The sequence below is a fragment of the Pituophis catenifer genome, unplaced genomic scaffold (genome assembly GCF_029215685.1).
Source record: "Pituophis catenifer annectens isolate HBS135680 unplaced genomic scaffold, rPitCat1.0.hap2 SCAF_2, whole genome shotgun sequence".
Taxonomy (NCBI): Eukaryota; Metazoa; Chordata; class Lepidosauria; order Squamata; family Colubridae; genus Pituophis; species Pituophis catenifer.
This window is the reverse complement of record NW_027256882.1, coordinates 201,139,727-201,152,674: the sequence shown is the minus strand read 5'-3', so window position 1 is coordinate 201,152,674 and position 12,948 is coordinate 201,139,727. Positions and strand designations below refer to the sequence as shown.

Genomic DNA, 12,948 nt, shown 5'->3' with positions numbered 1-12,948 from the left:
TGTCCCATTCAATGACATTGTTATGTTATTTCCTTCTTCATCTTACTACAGAGGATAGCTAAAAAAGGTGTTGCCATAGGCTTTTACTAAAGCTAAACATCAAGTTCAATTCCTGATGATACATCCATGATATTTTCTTAGCAGAAATAAATGAATATGATGCAGGTTTCTTCCTAATCATACCTACATGCCTGCTGGGGTTTCTGGGGTTCCACCATGTGACACACAGTGCTGCCACATAGCAGAGAATTGGTTTCACCATACAGGATCTATTACCTCTGTGATAGGGGACTTTGGATTCACATTTCTAGCAGCCGCAATCTCCTGCAGCTGATTGACAAGCTCAGTGATGGACAGCCTCTCTTCTGGGTTCACCCTCAAAGCAGAACCTAAAGACAATGCAAGAAAAAGATCAGCGTATGTTAAAAGCCTGCCGATAGGACTTGTGATCATTGCTATGAGGTAACTCTGAAATGCTAGCACTCGGAAGTAGCTAGAATGAAGCCACACATTTAAACTATACTGAAACAATAAAAAGACAATCTTTTTGCATGTATTCGTTTTCTTCCCGAAGAGTAGGCCAGCTCTTCCTAGTCTATCCTCTTCAAATAACTTTCTAACTTTGTAACAAAGTAACTTTGTTGCTTGTATCCTTGTGATTTATATTGATACTGTTTCCTAGTATGATTTGATTGCTTATTTGTACCCTATGACTATCATTAAGTGTTCTACGTTATGATTCTTGACAAATGTATCTTTTCTTTTTATGTACACTGAGAGCATATGCACCAAAGACAAATTCCTTGTCTGTCCAATCACACTTGGCCAATAAAGAAGTCTATTCTATTCTATTCTATTCTATTCTATTCTATTCTATTCTATTCTATTCTATTCTATTCTATTCTATTCTATTCTATTCTCTATGACTTGTACTTGTAATGGCTCCCATTACTGTTCTCTAGCATGGAATGTCTGTCCAAATCTTTGTCAAGTAGCATGTTGAAATAGCTGCTATAGAGAGGCCTTTCACATACACTTGTAGGTATAGTAACCAAATGCATTCTTGAGTTTAAAAGGAAACCATAAAATCCTCTACAAAATCAACAGCTCCCCTCCTTTTCATGCCACCTCTCCAGGTTATTTGGTGTCCTTGTCTGAAACTTACGTATAAGATCATGAAACACGGTATATTTTGTGTCATTCTGTGGGATGGAGTATTTTCCATTGACTATTCGAAGCTTAGCTCCATCTTCAAATGGGTGTTGTCTAAAGCACAACAAGTAGAGGATGCAACCCAAGGCCTGCATGGAAATAACAAAGCGTTACGAAAAGAAGCCGAACAAGACTAAATCATTCAAGGTTTAGCCAAATCAATTGTTATAATGACTATCCTTCCTTTTAAGTTGTTGTCATTTCACATTTTGAGCTGATTTGACAGACAATTCGGCATCTGATAAGAGACTTAAATGCTTCATCAACAAGCATGATTATCCAACAGGTGCCTAAAAATAGGATACCGCTTTCTAAAAAGTCACCATGTTTTGGAATCTCTTGAAAGAATTAAATCAACTATTGGCACCGTTGTTTTGCAGGCAATTGTTAAAGCATACAGAGGAAATGGACTATCAAATGAGCCAAAGCGTAGAAGGGCCCTTCTTTTTATCCTCTGCTTCTTGTGTTTTCAGATTTTTCAGATAACTTTCTTCGTGGCTTTGGATCATCAAAAAGAAGCTATTGTGGTAGCATTGAGAGAAACTTTATCACGTGAGCTAGTCTTTTTGTCTATAGTTATGTGGTATTATGGTTGAATAAAGTTTCGCTTATGGAAGCTTTTCATGGAATACATATATTCTCTTTTATCAGAATATTTTCAGCTGTCTCTAAGAAAAAATCTTGTCACCCTTAGATCTTCTTGCATTTTCCTTTTCTTGACAACTTCATGTTGGTGCTTTTTAGGGAGATTTTTATTAAACATCTTACTGGGAGCATAAGAGAGATGAAACTGAAATATACTGAACTGTCTAGTTTAATTAAAAGAAGGACTAGGAGTGACATGATAGCGGTGTTCCAGTATCTAAGGGGTTGCCAGAAAAAGAGGGTTTCAACCTATTCTCTAAAGCATCTGAAGGCAGGACAAAAAGCAATGGATGGAAACTAACCAAGGAGAGAACCAACCTAGAATTAAGGAGAAATTATCTGACAGTTAGAACAATTAATCAGTGGAACAACTTGCCTCCAGAAGTTGTGAATGCTCCAACCCTGAAAGCTTTTAAGAAGAGATTGGAACACCATTCATCTGAAATAGTATATGGTTTTCTGCTTCAGCAGGAAACAAGACCTCCAAGGTTTCTCCCAACTCTGTTATTCTGAAAGAGAGCCACTGGGTCTGATCCCACAATGAACTTTATTGGATTTTATTTATTGTTTTTAATTGCTTTAATTAAATGTAATTCATTTTAATTGTTTTAATGTCAGTTCTATAAATATTAGAAAGCAGAAGCAAACATGAGTTGGCATGGTCCAGTATATTGAGTTAGAACTGTGGGTGCTTCCTTCCATTCAATTATCTTCAAAAGCAATGATGAGCTGGTTTTCCTTCTCCTTCCCTATCTCTTTTTCCTTCTGTGTCATACCACTTAAGACTTTAAGCCTCCTGGTAGAAAATGTCCTGTTTCTGGTCTGTGCAAAACCTTAGGAAAGGTTAAGCAGCTTCCTTGATGATGAGCATTAAGTCAGCAGAATAAGTCTTACAGGAACAGAATTGAGAGGTTTGGTTGGAACATTACTATTTCTAAGGGTATTTTACTGCTTTCCTAAGGTTTTAACCATGCTACTTCAATCACACTATTGGGCTTTTGTTTTTTGCTTTTTGAGATGTCAATTTTAGATTTTGCAGCTCTTTTTTTCAGTTTTAACATGCCCACTGAATGATGTTAATACATTGTAACAGATTAGTATTAGCTACCTGGTGGAGTCTATCAGAGAAAGGAAAAAGGGGAAGCTCTCTAAATAAATGAGAAAGCCTAATCAATAGGGACAAATTACAACCCCCGAAATCTACCTATCCAGAAAGAAAATGCATACCCATATATCTTGCTTTTCGTCAATTGGAAAGTTTGAATACAAATCTATAATTTCAGGAGTTCTATACATTGGCGTAGTGTTCCTTGTGACCTGTACACACAAAATAAGAGATTTATGGTTAATCCACAAGTATATATATTTTTCCATCAAATTCACTTATTTGTTAAAGTTCGGCCTTATGATGTTTAACATTCAGCCTTTTCATATATTATCCTAGCTTTTACAACAAGCAGATCCATTTGCAAGACCAAAGAGCTTACTTATATAACGTATAATAATGAATCTCTTTAGTTAGTTGCATTCAATTGTTTTATTTATTTGTCTAATTTATCTAGCCACCCATCTCATGAAACAAGCAACTTTCCTGTAGTCTTTGGAGAAAAGTTATCTAGTCTGCAGTACTCAAGCATTTTGAGAAAACGCTATTCTTCTGTGGTAGAGCAGATACTCTGGACAAAAAAGGTCACTGTTAAACCAGCGGTACATCTTAGTGCTCTCCATCTCTCCAACTAAATTAAATTTCTTTAGCTTTTGTCCTGACCCAGTGCAAAATTTTTACCCCCCCCCCCTCCCAGTCTTCAGCAGAAATAGGATTATGTAACTCTCCCTGTAGGCAACAGAGAGCTACTACATCAAAGTGAGTATGTGACTCTTCACAAATTGCTCAGCTAAAGAATCAAAGAAGAGATGATGGGAATTGTAAGGAAATAGAACTTCCATACACACTCCTATATGTTTGAGCAGTTTTTTTACAAGTAGGTAGAATACACTCTAATGATAAGGAAAAAGAGGTCTGGCTCTATCCAAAGCTCTTTGATTTTCCCCTCCGCATCTCCTGTTCCTAACCTCAATTTCCTGTTCTTTTTCTATCAGTTCTTGCCAGAAACAGACAAACTCTTTGAAAAGCTGTTCTCAGAAACAGAACTGTACAAAGGGAGGACAATAGATGCAGCTTGGCTGGGAATACATTTTGAAAACCCAGCATGGAGTTTTGGCACAAAGTTTATTTAAATGGAATATATCCATCTGTTTTGCTAGGTAAGCATAAATGAAACAAAAAAGCACAGTGTTTAATAGCATAGTTCAGAGAGTAGAATTTCAAACAATGCAATACTCGGCAGCAACTGAAGCTAAGCCACCTAAATGCTGGAAATTCTTTGAAAAGACCAATGTATAAACCCAACAAAAATAAGATTCTCATATAAATGATACGCAACTATTTTTTTTTAGCTAAGAATTATTTTCACTATAATAAGGTTTTCAAATGTGGGGCGCGATGGCTTCAAGTAGTTGAAGACATTGAGCTTATCAGCTGGAAAGGTGATAGCTCGGGTTCGAGACCCAAGCGCTGCGTGACGGGGTGAGTGCCCATCCTCACCCCAGCTTCTGCCCACCTAGTTCGAAGGAATGCAAATGCAAGTAGATAAATAGGTAGCACTTCAGCAGGAAGGTAACCTTGTTCTGTGTGCTTCAGCCTACAGTCATGCTCACCACATAACCACGGAAATGTCTTCAGACAACACTGCCTTCCTTAGCAAAGACATGGTGATAGAGCCAGACACGACTGGACAGGGGAAACTTTTACCCTTACTGTTTTCAAAAGGGAACACAACATGTTGAAAATAAAATATAGTGCTGGATGTCTTACCTCATCTTCAACAGTTGCCCGTCTTTGTGCAGACCAGCTATAATCAGGATAATGTGTCACAACTGTTGCACTACCAAAATCACACAATTTAATTGTTCCTTGATTACTTATCAGCGTATTTTCAATCTGCAGAGACAAGTTACACACATTTACTGAACATTAAAACGGCCTCTAAATATGCATATCTGTGTTCTCATCACCAAGGTAGACACAGATCATCAAAGTTCTCATTAAACTAACCATTTTTCTAAGATTCAATAGCCTGCTTTGAAATTCAAATATTCTGTCTTTACAGTTCTTGTTTGTACATAAACAGTGTGCTCCGAAAAACATTTGGAAAGTTACTGAGAACAAGATAATTTTAAAAACTTCAGCAATGAGACTCAAGACCTCAGACTTTCTCACCTACATGTACTGTATATACTGTTCATCCCCTATGCAACATATAGATCACTATAGTTCATGTCATTTTAATAACATAACATCACTAAACAATTCTTTATGTTTTAACCTGACAGCAATCCACTGTTAAATTCCTAAAAAAAATACTTACACCATTCTAAAACTCTTTAAGCATTGATTTCTACCTAGTCACTATCCAATCAAGGGGAAAAAGTAAATTCAGGTCTGACTTCAGTCCTGGCCAACACTATATAAAGTTAACAAACAAGAAATACTGGTAATTGTTTTCCAGGTAAGTTTTACAGCCTGGTTCTGCTGATATGTTAGGATAAATTCCAGAAAGTAGTCAGACTGCCTGGGAATCTGGGAACTAGAAGGTACCAGAAGGACAAAGGAGGTCATCTGTCATTTGTAATATAATTATTTATATTGCAATTTAAATCCCTTGGAACTTCACTAGCTATACAAAAAAATGACGGCATTTACTATCTGTAGTCAGCTCCTGCGTGTCTCTTCTGCTCTGTTTCTTTCCTCCGTGAATTTTACACATATGACCAACTCTCAAGGTTTTTCCACTTTTTAGTTCTGAAACAGGGGTGTATGGTTTTATCCCCTCCCCTTTTTAAACATTTTTAAATATCAACTCTTTTGAAGTTGCTCATGAAAAAATGTCCAGGTTTGGGGAAACTTTTAGCAAAAAATGAACTTAACCTAATCTTCTCTAACTCATTCTCAGACAACCTAGACTTGTTACTCTTTACTTTTCAGACTACTACAGGCAAACATCCTAAGTCAAAGTATCACTGCTTCAATCTCATAAGGAGTAGAGAAAACGTGGATTCCTTACCTTTAAATCTCTGTGGATAATAGGGGGCTTCTGTTTGTGCATATGTTGCACAGCACGGCAAGTCTGATAAAATATCTTCAAAACTGTATCGCACGAGAGGGGGCCTTTAGATTCCACTTTCTTTAAAAATTCCACTAGCTGCCCTATGAACATAAAATCCATGAATCACACACATTATGGAAGAGGCAATAGGAATGCTAATTGTGATGACAGCCAACAGAGGCCCATAAATACCACCACCACCACCCCGGATCCGTTTACTTTCTTGGTATATTCTAACATAAGATTTGAAGCTCAGGGGTTTTGGCTCATTCTGAGATTGTGTGATGAGCACAACGCTAATGCCAAGTGAATACATTGTATGCTGCTACACGTGCCATTAGAAAGGGAGGAGAAAAATGTGTGAATCAGTCCAGCTGTACTCTGGGATTTTGCTGGAGAGAAATAACATTCCCGTAATGTATCCTCTAGCTCGGGGGTCTGCAACCTTGAACACTCAAAGAGCCATTTGGACCTGTTTCCTAGAGAAAAGAAAATCCGGGAGCCACAAAACCCTTCCCGTGCCTGACTATTTCTTGAGTAGCCACAAAACTAGCATATGTAGTTGAATTAAACATTCTGTTTTCTTCTGAAACTTTTCTTGGATTATCCATGGTTGGCCTACTGGGGGTTGAAAAGCTCAATAAATCGCGTGCCGGCGGGTGTCACACATTGGTGGTTGTGACACATATTTTGAGTGACAGGGAGCCGCAGCAGAGGAGTGAAAGAGCCACATGCAGCTCCAGAGCCGCAGATTGCTGACCCCTGCTCTAGCTGGCAACAACAGCTCAGCTATATATTTCTTTTCTTCAATATACTCTATCATTATTTCGTATAATATTAGACTGCAAATAAGTACTGCGGTACACTCCAATCATTACTCAGCATTTGGAAAGGTTTGGTGCAGTGAGGTTTGTTGTAGTAAAGGTGCTGACCTAGTAACCAGGAGTCCTACCTTAGGCTTTAAAGTCTGGTGGGTGACTTTGGGCCAGTCATTCTCTTAGCCCAGCCTACCTCACAGGGTTGTTGTGGGGGAAATAGGAGGAAGGAGGAGGATTAGGTGTGTTTGCCACTTTGATTTACTTATAAAGTAAAGGATAAAAATCTAATAAACAAAGGGGAAACAGAGAAGACCAAATACTGAATACTTTTTGGTTCAGTAGCCTATAGTCCTTTTTGCTAGAAAAAGTGGCAGGTTTTGAAATGTAAAACATTTCTAAAAGGTTTTCTTTTTTTATTTGTACCCAGCTTAGCCAGAAAAACAAACAAACAAAAAAACCACCCTATTTTAATTTTGCAGTTATTTATTGTATTTATCGGTTCAATTTATATGCCGCCCTTTTCTGGAGACTCAGTGCGGCTTACAATGCGTTAAGCAATAGCCTTCATACTTTTGTATATTGTATATACTTTTGTATATTGCACTAGGACAAAGGGGAGTAGGAGAAGGAGGAGATAAACTTATTCTTCAATCTTCGTCAAACCAAATAATCAGAAAACATTAATTAAAATTCAGAGTCCTAAAGTGGGGAAGAGTTACTTAGTCATTCCTCTACTACACTTAAAATAATGTTTTTCCTCATTCTGTTTCTAAAATATTTCTTGAAACAGAAAATCCAGAAATGAAAAGGGAGGAGTTAAGTTTCAAATTTCAGATAATGTATTTTGCTCAAAATGCATAGCAGTCCTGGAACCCTTTGCTGCAGTGGTGGGATACAAAATTTTTTACTACCTGTTCTGTGGGCATGGCTTGGTGGGCGTGGCGTGGCTTGGTGGGTGTGGCTTGGTGGGCATGGCAGGGGAAGGATACTGTAAAATCTCCATTCCCACCCCACTCCAGGGAAGGATACTTTAAAATCTCCATTCCCTTCCAATCAGCTGGGACTCGGGAGGCAGAGAATAGATGGGGGCGGGGCCAGTCAGAGGCGGTATTTATCGGTTCTCCGAACTACTCAAAATTTCTGTACTGGTTCTCCAGAACTGGTCAGAACCTGCTGAATACCACCACTGCTTTGCTGATACTAAATGTTTTTGTTCTAAGAAACGTCACCTGAGTCTTTTCTCAACAGAGCCAACCTGGCTGAGTCAGTGAATTGGGCTGTCAAGGCAAGGTGATTCCACAAAAAAATTGCAACTTTACCTTTACAAAGTTCTGTGAGCAGAAGAAACTCTCCTTGCCCAGTATCCGATTCTTCTTTTCCAATGGAGGCAGCAGAACAGAACTGGACAATGTTTGGGTGTCCAGATAGTTTTTTCTGAATCACGTGTCTGTTAAGGTTTCAAAGTTTCTCGTTTATTTGGAAAACCTCTTTGCAGGCATGCAGCGGAACGAGTTTACTCAGTTGGATTATAATTCCAATTCTGAGCGAGAGACCACGGTCGAAAACATGTGCTGACCCAGCTCAAGATGTTGAAAACTCAATGAATTCCGCATTCCACCACTATTGGCAAAGTTTGGCAACTGCGCTTCCTGTCTCCGATGCGGTCAAGTGTGGCTTACATTGAGCTTATCCAATTAACATTAGGATCAACTTTTAACAGTCAGCTGAACACAACCACATTCTATGCATAATTTAAAGCAGGAGGGAGAAAAGGACAGACGAAAGCATTTCTGATGTAACAATATTATTAAGACCCTGGATTAATATGGCAAAAGAAAGCTAAGAGTTTCAAACAAGGATAATTTACACAGATTAGGAGGCAAGTAGAACTAATATGCTCTCTGACACAACTCTAACTTCAAACAAATTTCCTGTATCATATATTTAATCAAAGATCCCATTTAGACTAGCTGTTCTGTCCTCTGCTATGCATGCCTCCTCTGCTTCTCCTGTCATATGAGCAGCAAAACAATCTGGAACACAACAGTTAACTGATATTTAAACCACAGATAAACTCGGGTTTCAAATTCTGAGCTGTTTGAAAGACATTCAGATCGTTTCTAGTGTAAATATAAAACGGAAGTTTTGCTCTGATGAAGAAGCAAAGAAACCACTTTTGTATCCTTATTTATTAAACCAGGATTTGATAGTCCAAGCCTAATATGATTTCACCTGTCTTCAAAAGGATACCATGAAGCAGACTTCTTGAATGATAGCTTTGTTCTTTTCCTCTTCATTGGACAATAATCTCTGCCGGGAAAATAAAGAGATCACAAAGAAGAACATTTTGATTTCTTTTCTCTTTTTTTGGTGTGTCTGTTTTGTTTCCAAACAATAGTAATTATACCTTTCTTCCTCTTTTAATTATATTAAAATAAGGTATCAGTCTCACACAAACTTTGCATGTAAATTGAAGACCAATACACTCATATCACTGATATCACCAACGGCTGTGGTGGGGCAGTGCTCAGAATGCATTGTTGTAATTCTGCCCACAGCCTGGAGTTCGATCCTGATCGGCTCAAGGATGACTCAGCCTTCCATCCTTCCGAAATCGGTAAAATGAAGACCCAGACTGTTGGGGGCAACATGCTGACTCTGTTAACCACTTGGAGAGGGCTGCAAAGCACTGTGAAGCGGTATATAAGTGCTAAGTGCTCTCATGTATGACCTCCAGCTTTAGATGAATTCAGGCGTGGAGATTATTCCACAAGTTTTGGTTGGATCCTGACTTCAATATGCCAATTCATAGGAATCTCAATTTCAATCTCAAAGGCCTGTGGCTATCCAGCCATATGGGAAGTAGGTCCAAAGGACACAGCAAGATGGGATGGGGTGCAAAGATAGGCAGGTAGGGGCAGTTGCAGATGGTCATAAGGGCAGGCAGATTACGAAGTACTTAAATTGGGATCACATGGTCACAGGGGAGCTGCAGCATCCATAAGTTCAAGTACAGATGGTAAATCCCTTGTTCAGCACCATGGTAATTTTGAATTATCCTGGAACAATTGGTCATAAATCAAAGACTAATTGTAATCATATACTGCTAACAGTCGTGTGTGTGTGTGTGTGTGTGTGTACATAAGTACACTCATATGTTGAGTGCTTTTAAAACATTTCATTGATAAACACTAAATAGGGTCTGTTACTGTAAGCTAGGAATCCAGGTTTGCCACACAGATTGCTTTTTACTACATAGAACATATTCATTCCTATTTTCTCTCCTGCTTAAACTAATAATTGAGAGCTTAGTTTTGCTACACTTAACACATATGTTCTTGCTTTTCTCTCCTGCTCAAACCAATAAATGAGAACTTAGTTTTGCTATGTAGAACATATTAATTCTTGCTTTCCTCTCCTCAAATAAGAGTTTAGTCTGATATTTGATTCCAAAATTTCAACGTAAGAACAGAATATTTATTGTTTTAATGCTTAGAATAGGACCTCTGACCCTATACCGACATATTATCAAATATCATTTACACTGTTCACTATTTATCACTGTGGGATTTTAATAACAGTTAAATAGTTCGCAAATGATAAAACTGTTATTTTAACAACAGTTATAGTTCTTCTAAATCAAAAGGCAATGCATCATAACTCCCTTAGAAGTTCACTTTATCTTCTTATTCAGTGAAATTTGCAAAAGCATGCTATGTTAAATTGAAAACCACAATGATTTTGTGTAAAACTGGCATTTGAGAGAAAAATATCCCAGGGGCATGGAAAGAAGGAAATGCTTTCATTTATTCATTATTTATCTGCATTTTTTCTCTAAGTTACTGAGAAAGTATTTGCTTGAACTAGTAAGTTAATGCGTAAGGCTGGAAGAAGGCGCTAGAAGTTTTAGAAATTAAACACTAAATCTTTTTTCTTTCCTCTTCTCCTTAGAATTAGTCTACCAAGTCTGACACTTGTATCACCATCAGCACTTTATGTGTCTAAAACTCTTTTAGGACAAATATTACAGAAAAAAAAGAAGAGTAAGATAACCAAACATAAGAGAAGATATATATTAACTGGTCAATTGGATGGGTTCATTTCCTCCTTAGGATTAATGTTGTAATGAAAAATGAAAATAGTTTTTTGGGACATTATGCAGCATTGTGAAAATTTACGCACTATGCACAATAACATTGATTTCACTGTAATTGGGCTGCTTTAAGCAAAGCTTGCAAATATGGACATGAAAATTAACAATGGGCATTCCTCAGTGTATAATTTTATATTATCTAGCGTACTGAAATGGTACTGGATGAAGAGAGCAGACCCAACTTCTAGTCCTCACTGAACAATGGAGCTCAATGGATGATTGGTTGAGTCGATCTCTCTCAGCCCTACTTACTTCCCAATTGCTGTGGAGATAAATTGAGGGCATTTCCCAGTGTATGCCATCTTAGACAGGCAGAATAAGCAACAATAAGTATTTCCCTTGAAATGCTATGGATCATTCTTGTTCTCCTGACCATCTCTTTATACTGATTGCTTTCACTTCAGGTAGGTAATTTGAGACAGTCCAGGAAAAGTGAACATCAAGAATAGGATAGGGGGACTGTTTACAAACATATCTAGGAAGCAGGGGTGGGTTCTAAATTTTTTTACTACCGGTTCTGTGGGCGTGGCTTATTTTGTGGGCATGGCTTGATGGTCATGTGACAATTCTTTAGGATTTAGCAGAGGTACTGGTCTACCAGGCTTTTAACTGCTTGCAGAGCTGTTCTACTCATGTATTTTTGCAGGCACTGGTCTACCCATTTATTTTTGCAGGCACCGGTCTACTCATTTGTTTTTGGAGGCACCGGTCTACCACCAAACTGCCTTTTACCACTGATCAGCTGTAGGGCAACCCTTTGAAGCCCAGCGGCAAGAGTTTAAACAGTTTTTCCTTATAGCCCATCAGCTGGGACTCAGGGGGCAGCAATAGATTGGGGGTGGGGCCAAATAAAAGGTAAGACTAACGCGGGGTGGGGGTGGGGGCAGAACCGGTTCGGTGATGTCATATCGTCACCACTACCGGCTCAGCAGAACGGGGCCGAACCAGGAGGAACCCACCACTGCTAGGAAGCCTTTGTTACACAGAGACGGTATAGCAGGATAGTGTTAGGAAAATGGGGAGGCAGACGATTGTTAGCTAACTATTATGTGGATAATCTCCTTCAATCTATACATCCCTCCCAATATGTTACGTCACATTTCCAGAAGTTGTAGTTCCAAAACATACAAAAGGCATCATATTGGGCTAAAATTATAATCAAAGAGATTATCAAGTACATATTCTTAGAATTTGGAAACAAAGCCAAGCCACATATTTTATGTTTATTAATAAGTAGTCAATTCTGGAACTGATTTGTTCTTAACTGCTGTACAGGTAGTCCTCAACTTACAACCACAACTCAGCCCAAAATTTCTGTTGCTAAGTGAGAAATTTCTTAAGTGAGTTTTGCCCCATTTTACAACTTCTCTTGCCACATTTGTTAAGTGAATCACCACAGTTGTTAAATTAGCAACACGGTTGTTAAGTGAACCTGGTTCCCCCATTGACTTTGCTTGTCAGAATGTCACTATAATGAACACGACCCCGGGACACTGCAACCGTCACAAATATGAACCAGTTGTAAAGCATCTGAATGTAAATCACCTGATCATGGGGAGGCTTCAATGGTCATAAGTGTGAAAAATGGTCATAAGTCACTTTTTTTCAGTGCCATTGTAACTTTAAACAGTCACTAAATGAACTATTGTTAAATCGAGGACTACCCAGTATTTGCTATTCAGTGTCACCATCTATGAAGTCAACAAACAGAAAACAATAGCAGAGGAATAAAATCCCCCAAAATAAGATAATTACCTTTAAAGCATAATCCTTCCCACTTCCAAGATCCTGAGCTTCATATACAAAAGCGAAGCCACCTAAAAAGAAAATGAGATGATTAAAAACCTTTCAGGCCCAAACCCCAGAGACGACACAATGAGATCCACTCAAAGCACTCAAATATTGCTTAACGCATTGTAAGCCGCCCTGAGTCTCCGGAGAAGGGCGGCATATA

The 12,948-nt window shown here is 38.4% G+C and overlaps 1 protein-coding gene across 4 annotated transcripts in view; it reads right to left on the bottom strand.

The window, feature by feature from the left end:
• The window catches only part of GAK (cyclin G associated kinase), a 90,016-nt gene that overhangs the window by 50,598 nt on the left and 26,470 nt on the right, over positions 1–12,948 (bottom strand). For all 4 annotated transcript variants that reach the window (XM_070938523.1, XM_070938524.1, XM_070938525.1 and 1 more), the window contains exons 2-9: positions 12,750–12,811; positions 9,092–9,151; positions 8,161–8,275; positions 5,982–6,124; positions 4,733–4,858; positions 3,085–3,174; positions 1,166–1,301; positions 277–389 (exon numbers count right to left, since the gene is read on the bottom strand). In XM_070938523.1, the coding sequence (XP_070794624.1) occupies positions 277–389; positions 1,166–1,301; positions 3,085–3,174; positions 4,733–4,858; positions 5,982–6,124; positions 8,161–8,275; positions 9,092–9,151; positions 12,750–12,811 (845 nt within the window). The remainder of the gene's footprint in view (positions 1–276; positions 390–1,165; positions 1,302–3,084; positions 3,175–4,732; positions 4,859–5,981; positions 6,125–8,160; positions 8,276–9,091; positions 9,152–12,749; positions 12,812–12,948) is intronic.